The sequence below is a fragment of the Gavialis gangeticus genome, unplaced genomic scaffold, assembly GCF_001723915.1.
Source record: "Gavialis gangeticus isolate Ggan-Ray unplaced genomic scaffold, GavGan_comp1, whole genome shotgun sequence".
NCBI lineage: Eukaryota > Metazoa > Chordata > Crocodylia > Gavialidae > Gavialis > Gavialis gangeticus.
This window is the reverse complement of record NW_017728998.1, coordinates 48,054,224-48,063,739: the sequence shown is the minus strand read 5'-3', so window position 1 is coordinate 48,063,739 and position 9,516 is coordinate 48,054,224. Positions and strand designations below refer to the sequence as shown.

General features: G+C 42.7%; 1 protein-coding gene and 1 long non-coding RNA gene across 4 annotated transcripts in view; one reads left to right on the top strand and one right to left on the bottom strand.

The window, feature by feature from the left end:
- Positions 1-358, top strand: part of LOC109289697 — a 5,599-nt gene extending 5,241 nt beyond the window's left edge. The window contains exon 2 of the long non-coding RNA XR_002095448.1: positions 9-358. This is a non-coding gene — a long non-coding RNA (uncharacterized LOC109289697). The remainder of the gene's footprint in view (positions 1-8) is intronic.
- FAM192A (family with sequence similarity 192 member A) overlaps positions 1-9,516 on the bottom strand; it is a 42,089-nt gene that overhangs the window by 6,995 nt on the left and 25,578 nt on the right. For all 3 annotated transcript variants that reach the window (XM_019505884.1, XM_019505882.1, XM_019505883.1), the window contains 2 exons: positions 4,254-4,387; positions 2,188-2,252 (listed from right to left, as the gene is read on the bottom strand). In XM_019505884.1, the coding sequence (XP_019361429.1) occupies positions 2,188-2,252; positions 4,254-4,387 (199 nt within the window). The remainder of the gene's footprint in view (positions 1-2,187; positions 2,253-4,253; positions 4,388-9,516) is intronic.

Genomic DNA, 9,516 nt, shown 5'->3' with positions numbered 1-9,516 from the left:
AAGGAAAGGTACATGATCAAAACACATTCTTACTAATGGATCAGTCCTGTTGGACTCCACTTGTGGTGCTGAGTGGGTGTGAGCAGAAGTCACTGTGATGGTAATTGCTTGCTTTGCTAACACTTGGCTTTGAAGAAAAAGCTGGCAAAAGTAGTTGGACCCTAATACCAGCCCAGCACTAGTGACTGGCTGTGGCCTATTTCTCTATGATTTCTAAGTCACACTTCGTGTAGCTGCTCAAGATTTAAAGAGAAGTCAAGTCAATATAAAAGAGTAACCTAACAGCTTTATGCATAATTGTGTGCTTCCCCATAGTCATTGCAAGATGCTTTTATTATGAGAATTCTTTCGGTGAGACCCAGAGACTAAAGCTCCAGAGATTAGTCTCCTATAGTTGCTTTGTCCAGAAAAAAGTTACACCTTTTGTGAAAGAAACAGCTATCAAGTCAAACTGCCTCGAGTCCAGGCCCCAAACCAAGAGAACTGAAGTCTAGTCTTAAACTGTAACTTCCCCAAAAAAGTCTCTCAGAATCTTTTGAGCTAAATGCAACTCCTCTATTTCCCTCAAATATCAAACCACTCAAGTCAGATGATCCCAAGAATTAAGGTTATATATCCACAAATTTAACCCAACTGGCCTGCACCTGTGAATGAACACTGCTTCTCCAACAAAAAGGTACTAGCACTGATATAACCTTCATTCTTGGAACTGCCCATCATCTTGAGTGGTTAGTGATTCATTGTTACCTTTCCTAGAGCAATAAATTCTTCATTACAAATAGGTATTACTGCTCTATTTTATGCCTATTCTTTTTTCTTGCATTTGAGTTTTATACTTGCTACAGATTGTGGCAGGGAGACCTGCTATACAAGATGGTATTTTACATAGTTTCATAAAAGCACTAAAGCAAAAGGAGACTAAAAAATCCTAGAGACTTTAGGAGCACATCTGCATTATCTCAAAGCAAGCCAAAGAGCATCACCAAGGACTGCTCACTTGCTTTTGTTCAATGCAAGTCAAAGCATGGAAAGTAGGTAGCATAGGTAGTTCAGCACAGCCCTGGATGTGTGCCAAGATACATGGTAGAGAGCAGCTCTCTAGACACATTCTTGGGGCCATGATGAATCTGTTACTCTCCCTATTTTTGGAGCTTTGGCACATAATAAGTAGGGCTGAGTGGAGGAGCCATTTTTCTTGGCAATACTCCTAGGCTCACGATGGAGACAGTGGACAAGCCCTAAATTTCACCCCCAGAAAAGCCAAGGGCAACTGCCAACTGAGAGGTGGGTGTTTCCATACAGCAGCCAAATATCCCTTGGCTGTTTGAAAAGCAGCCTGACCAATACATACAACACTGTATAGTTGTACATGGCCAATACCATCATAGCACAGGAGCCTTGTCTGAACCAAGACTGCACATGCACATTTTTAAGCTTAAAGTGGCTGCAAGGTTAACCAGTGGCTATAATGACATCTCTTCTCCTTTACAAAGTATAGGTTTCCCTCGCTTTATGCTGCATGCATTCCTGAAAAATGGCGCATAACTCAAATTTGCATAAAGGGAACCCACTTCACAACGTAACAAATAGGGATATGTTCCAAGACCTCAACTATACTGGCCCCCCAGGCCCATTTCTACCACTTTTACAAGACAATTTTGGTACTCACCAACAGCACAAGGTGCTAGTGATGTTTAGTTGGTGTGGAGAGGGTGGTGATGGACAAGGGAAAGGGGTAAGATAAGCTAGCAGGATGCTTAGAAACCATAATGGGGATGGCAACTCTAGAAACACATGTTGCAGCGGAGCACAGATCCACCCAGGCGACTATATTTTGGTGCGCGTCACTCCCACAATGGACTGCACAAAGCAGCTGACTGCAGGCTTCTACCACACCGATTGCATAAGAGTGAATTTATCTCGCATATCACAAATTTTTGGTATGAAAAAGCTCATTGCATAAGAACGAATTTGCACATACAGAACCCACATAAATTGAGGGAAACCTGTAGTTAAGTCTGACATGCTATAAAACCATTATGGTCTGTCTACACCGCACAGTCCAGCTGGGCTCATTTCTTTTTGAGTCTGAAGATGAGACTTCCTAACAGATGCAACACTGGCAAAATCAATGAGACTCACAGATAAAGAGCATTTGGCATATTGCACTTCAAAGCCAGAACATACCTTGATTCTCATCATCATGGTCAGTATCTAGTTTCAATCTCTTGACGCTGTTTCCACCTTCTGAACTGTAAAAATGTAGAACTGTCTGGTTAGACAGCAGCATCCACTTTATTACCACACAATTATAAAGCCAGATTTGCCTTGAACTAAACTGAATACTAGTCTCACTGATTATCATCTGTGGTACTAACTTTGCTGTTAATTGGGGCCTGGCAGGGATTGCTGTATGGTCCTAGAATGGATTGCTGAAGATCATTCAGACTTCCAGCACATTGTCAACACTACACATCAGGGACTAGAAACTCGGATCTGTGAATCAAAGCTAGAATCAAAGCTTGGCAACACAGCACTGACTGTAAGGCTTCCCACCTGCCTAGAGCAATAATTCTGTAAAAATTTAGACAATTCCTGAATGCACGGAGAACCCCAATCAATTCAGCGTAAATGGAAGCTCCAGTGCAGTGCTGTTCTCAGCAGGAAAAAAGTGTTCTTTCTTCAAGTCCAAAGGGTACTTTAGAGCATGGTGGATGAGGGAGGAGGGAAGGAAGAAGGGCGTTGCTTTGAAAGCACTCCAAATCCTCATACTCAGAGAACTCTATAGTCATCCTCTGCTTAATGAACTAGGTACTGCTCTTCCTCTATGTTCTTGCTTTCTGCTACCAGTGGGGGAACACTTTTTTGATATCCCATATTCAAAATAGGCTGATTAGGCAGCAGTGTAACGCTACCACTGGCTCTTCCCTTTCATTTGAAGTGGCACTGGAAATTAAACTTATCTCTGTGCCAAAATGTTAGTCATGGAATAAATTTCCAATAACACATGTCCACCTACTGCCAAAGATGGGCAATAAAGCTCAGAGATGCTGCAAGGACAGGCAATAAAGTCTGGAGATGCTGAACTGATCCTTATTTGGTCTTTGCCAGTTTGAAATGGAAAACAAAGTGACTGACTGCAGAAAATGACTTCATGTCAAGGCAGTGACATATCAATTTTGAGATGCTGTCTTCAAATAGATGCCATCTGCAACCATCTGATATGCCATCAAGAAACATGCCAGTTCCCTTTCCAGAATCTGCTACTTGAATGCCACAGATTAAGGAGGAAAAAAATAGCTTTGAATGCAAGTGAACATCTATTTCCCTCCTGCTATGTTAAAAGCCCAGGCAAGCTGTATGTCGTGTGTTGAAAGAAGAATTTCAGACAAACCTGTAAGTGAACTCATTGAACATTCAAGATTATACACAAATAAAATTACTGTGGTACTCGGGATAAAATATCCACCCAGATATCAGAAACTTCTGAAGAGATCTCTTATTCTTTCAAAGAAAGCCAGATTCAAAATACTCATTTAATTTTAGATGCTTATTCATGACAGATAGTCATTGTCATCAGATGACTTGTCTCTGGGAACCGAATTTGGGGTCTGAATCCAGAATGTAGGGGAGAACTGTTCAAAATCTGTAATAAAACTAGTAGTTACGGTAGCAGTCTGAGGCCAAATAGTGATCCTTGAACACAATTTCCACATCCTTTGGATACAGAGGCTTTGCTATATCAGTATTAATGTCAATAAATTGGTGGAGAGTGCAGAAAGCTTGCTCAATACCTTCATCATCAAGTTAATACAAGTCACCTTTTTTGAACAAAAATAAGCCCAAACACAATTATATCGCAAAACTATGCAATATTATTAGGTGTAGACAATAAGGTGATATACTATGCAAATCTGAATCAGTAATATTTGCATGAACAAAGTCACAATGGAGTACTTTTAGGTGAGTAAGATGGAGAAAACTGGCTGCTTCCAGATCTAAGCATAAAATTTCATGACACCAACACAGTCCTAGAACAACAAAGGCTTTCCTTTTGCCTCTCACTGGCTTATTAGTTTGAATCATTTTAGTTTTCCCCACAGCTTGAGAGAGCTTATGGAAACAGGCTAGTTCCCCTTCTTTAGTAAGGTTCACACCTCTGACAATCTTCTGGAAGCAGTTTTTGGCTTGCCTAACTCTATAATGTTAACTCTGTTCCTTTTTTTGTGAATTGATAGAGGTGTGAAACTAACCTTCTGTGTTTCACAGCTCCTGCCAACAGCTTTGCCTGAGAGAACTTGTTCTTGTTTTCCATTGACTTCATTGGCAATTTCTTCTCTGCTTCCTTCTTTGGGTCTGCGCTGACCCCCACTTTAGTGAGAGTGCTGTGAGTTAAGGGTTAAGGATCAGTTGGGAATTGAGAGATGAATAGAGCAGGCATTTCAGCATTACATACAATTTAGCCTGCTGATAGTGGCAGATTGCAGCTCATTTGTGGTGCCTTGTATTCCACATGAACAAGCTTATTTGAATGCATTTAGGAGGCACCTAGTAGTCATAAGAGAATGTGAAAACTACTTTAACTTGTTCCATTTAGAGTTGTCTGGTGCGCAGCCTGTTCCTGGAGGACTTGTGGGTAGAAAAAGACTACATTAGTACACTACACAGCAGAAACTGCTCTTTGGTTACTTTAAGAACAGGGTGGGCAAAATATGGCCCGCAGGCCGCATCCGGCCTGCCAGGCCATTCTGTCCAGCCTGTGGGACTCCTAAAAAATTTAGAAAATATTTATCTGCTCCTGGCTGCCTGTCAAAGACAACAGGAGCCAGGGGAAGTAGGATCCAGGGGTAGCCAGCAGCAGGAGACAGGAGCCCAGCCCGGTCCGCCCACAGCCATTTCCATGCTTCCTGCCCTGCTCCAGCACCACGTGGCTTCCAGCTGCATGGCAGGACCAGGGAGCATGAAGTCCTGCTAGTATGGGGGGGTGTGTGCATACAGGCGGGAGGCAAGGGGGGAAGAGAGAGAGTAGGCAGGGGCAGAGTGTACGTGTTCATAGGGTGAGTCCCACATACACACCCCACCATACACATATACCCACACCCTCCTTCGCACTGCCATACACGCAGACCCCCACACCCTCTTACATACCCCAGCCACTCCCCCACATATCCCCCCACAAACTCCATACCCACCCACATCACACACATCCACCCACATGCTCCTTCACCCCACACATCCAAGCCCCCACAATACACAAGCGTAAGACTTCATTTTAAGCTATTGTGCAATCACCACTGCGTATACTACACAAACACATGTAAACCAGGGCAAAAATATTTTTTGAAATCAAATTACTGAATGTTTTAGATGTTGGCTTTTTAGAATATAATTTGGTACCTTTCTGGTTCCGAGATGTCAAAACCCCTTGCTGAAAAATGTACTTCCGGGGGAGGGAGGGAGCAGAGGGACTTCTGGTGGCAAAGGTCAGGGGGCAAGAGTTTTGGTCCCAAGATGGTGACCGGGGGTGAGGCACCTGTCGAGGGGCAGGGCTACCCATACACCCCTCGACAGCTTGCCAAAACGTGGTAAGTGGCCCTCTGCCCGAAATAATTGCCCACCCCTGCTCTAGGAAGACAAGGGGAGGGTTTTGCATTGAACCAAGAAGCCATGCTGCCAGTACCTTAGGAGCTATTCCCTTGACATATGTTCTTTTAAAAAAGCTGGTAAAGCAGAAGGTAAGTTTTTTAACTTTTATTAAGTTTCAGTAATATCCTCAGAGGCAATAACTAACCTAAAACTTAACAAAGTGGGTTGCAGGTGAATCCCTGCCTGAGATGGATAATCAGGGCTGCAGGGAACAAGGGGGGCTGGGGGTTGTGTGCATGTGGAATAAGACCTTTTTGTCTTGAGCCAAACCCAGGAGTTTGCACAAACACCAATCTGTTTTGCTGCCCATGGAGGAGGTCAGTTTGAGTTTAAAGGTAAAGGTAAAACCCTGCAAATGGCATCCTTAACTCAGCTCAAAACTGATAGCTCTGCAAACTCTTTGACTCCAATTCCATGAATGAGCTGACCACACAAATACCTAAATCCAAATTCATAAACCATTATACATTATCACCTGTTGCAGCGAACACCCAGGAAAAGGAAAATTAGATTTGGCGGGCCAAATCAATGCAGTTGCAACAGATGCACAAATACTCAATTTTAGGGTATACCAAAGTCCTTGTACATTTTGTTTAAACAGCAGGTTCAAGATCTCCCAGCACTTTTTAAAAACTTGAACTTAAAGTTTAACAAGGGGTTGCCCCCTGATTTGTACTTTATTGTCCAGAGACATGTTAATTGTCCTTAACCCTGTTTTGTAGGGGTGTGCAAAGTGGGCCCTATTTGATTTGGATTTGGCCCCAATTGGGGACAGTGATTCAATACATCAGTTCAGATCACTGTCCCCAATTCAAATGGGTTGAATCCAAATCTGAAGACTCGATGCTGATTCAGAGAATCAGCGATTTGGACACAGACACAGCTTTACAAGTTTTTTCTACATACCTCAAGGTACCAGTGCGGTTTGTGAACGATGGGATGCTGGGGCAGATGGAGGGTCCCACAGGAGTGTGGGGGACGGCCCACCCCATGTGCTCGACGGCAAACCTGGAAGTGGACTGGAAGCACTTCCAGGTCCGCTGGGGAGCGCACTGGAGCACCCCCCTCACGCCCTGTCCCCCCAGACCCAGGAGGCACCAGTTGCCAAGCTGGGGGGACATGAGAATGGGGGGGCATGCACTCCTCAGTGGACCCATAAGTGGATCGGAAGTGCTTCTGATCCACTTCCGGGTCTGCTGTCAAGTGCACTGGTGAGCCCCCTGTGCTCCTGCGGGATGCTCCATGCGCCACAGCATCGCAGCACTCACGAACTGCCTGCTCCCTAGAAGTATGTAGAAAAATCATTTAAAGCTGTGTCTATGTCCGAATCGCTGAATCTTTCCAAACTGATTTGGAGGGTCCCAATTTGATTCGGAGAGATTAAAGGGTCCTCTAATTCAATTCAGATTCAGAGATTTGGCCACCAAACCTGGCCGAATCTCCACCAAATTGAATCAGGGACTGAAGCTTTGCACAGCCCTACTATTTTGTCACGTTTGTGACTTATGCCTCTCTACAGCATGCTAGTTTTTTAAATCATAGAATAATGATGCCATCCTGTGGCTACAAAGCAAACAACACTTGCTCAATACTTGCATGTCCTAACACTTCTGAATAATGTAATGTTGCAACATGTGGTTCCTTTTGTCTTTTTTCATCAGGGTAGGAGGTTCGTTGTTGTATTATACCTTAATTAGGCAACTAGATGACGAGCAATTTTTGTTGTTGTTGAAATTAGCAGATTCATATACTGGAACTGCTAGTAGGTCCTCCTATAAAACTTACAGCATTCTATATCAACAGGAAACTATCAGCCTCATTCAAAAAGTGTTAAGATTTAAGGAGAAACCTAAAAAATTAACTCCTCATCTAGAAAAAGAATTAGCTGAACTACCACCCATAATTGGCACCATTTCCCACTGTTAACTATGGAAATTGATTTGTCCAAGTCAATCCCATGAAGACCATTTCAAGCAATGCTTCTGTGGACAAATGTCTTATCAGCTGGGATACACTTTTTCCCCTTTAAAATGACTTCTGGACTGTTAAGTAATTAGGAATGTGTGAATTAATGCCTTTAGATAGTTTAAATTAGAGCCTGTATTGAGAAATTCACATGGAACGATAAGAAGCTGTTAGACTGGAAGGATCTCTGGGGCAAAGACATTAACATTCATGTTTGTATACAATTATATTGTCCAAAATGTATGGGCACTGACTATTAACAGTTAATGGTGCAGAAACTGTTTGTAGCTAATGGGAAATAGCATCTAAAATAATTTAAGGTAGAGATGAGCTATTTTACAAGTTTTGTGACCTTATTTCATACAGATGTAGAGTCCAGAAATTACCAAGATGCTCAAAACTGCTTGTCAAGTTCCCGAGTCCCATGCTGAATACTAAAAATCCTCACTGATGACATTCAACAGACATATGCAGAATGGATTCTGTGATTCATAACAGTGGATATACCATACCCCCTTCCTGTCCACCATGCCTTTAACACTGTAAAAAGCTAACTTTACCAATACCTAAAAATATCCCAATCATTTCAGGGGTTAGTATGTTGCCTAGCTAAGGCATAAAGGAAGATTCCTTCTAGACTAGCATGATTCAATATTGGACTTGCTTGACTCAGCTAGTGTGGTCAGTTGTTTTCACAGCACAGATTTACCATGCATAGCTTAGCATCCAGCAGACCCTAAGGAAGTACTGCTAAAGGCTAAATATATCCCATTCAGAGTCAGTCCCAATAAGTCAAGGAAACAATTCTACAGCATGTGCCAACTACATCCCACATGAAGTTCTCTCAGTTGTAACTGTACTGGGTCATTTGTAAAAGATTATCTGCAAAGTACCACCCATCCCATCCCACCACATCAGAAAATATGCAAAGGACATGGGTGCCATTAAGCGTTAAGTCTGCAGTTAAGACTACCTTGTAATAGTTAACTGGGACATTTTTTTTACCGTAACAGAAAAATAAATCTTCAGCTTCATTCTCTACCTCTCCTGATTTTCCTTAGTGTCCTTTTATAGTATTTTGACACTCCTTGTTTCATCTCATCTCTACCTACTCCCATTTCTAATATTCTTCCAGTTCTAAGTGCACTAGAATTTGTACCACACTTGCTGATTTCTTACAAATAATTATCTCTGTCGATACTTACCAGACAAGAGAGAATCATCCATATATAAGAAAATGCAAACAAGCCACTACCATAATCTAGGTAGTCTGCCAGTTATAGAAATCTGAGCTGAGGCCTTTGACCTGTTCCCAATTCAGTGTTCTTTGCCTTTGCCAGTCGAATGAGTTTACTGGCTCATTCACGGCTCCTCTGGGGCTGGGAGGAAAAACAAAAAAACAAAATGCATCCTACATTGCTCTCCAGTACTTCTCAATGAACCTGCTTCTGGCACTGTCTGAAACACTATACAATCCAAAGCATTTCAGTGTCTACCACTGCAGGGTCAAGGAGAGCAAATGAACAGATGTGCACGGTTGGTCAATGCAGAGGAGGGGGATGATGTTATTTTAAATGTCTGGTTCTGTAGTTCGGGGGGAAATAAACTTTAAGGACTTCAAAAGCAACAGAATAATTCAATTCAACAGCTACTTCAAATAGTGTCTTCATTATCAGTGAATGCATAAAAAGAACATCCTGATGAAAGTGGATTTGACTCTTGTTTTAAAGAGGGGAGAAGTAAAGCTTAGGCCAGGGGTAGGCAACGTTTTTTTGGCCAGAGTGCCGAAAAACACCACAATGCCTACCTTGGAAGGTGCTGGAGTGCCAGCATGCCAGAAAAACAAAATGAGGGCAAGGCGTACATGGCAGGATGCCCTGCTTGTGCCCCTTGCCCCCCCACCCA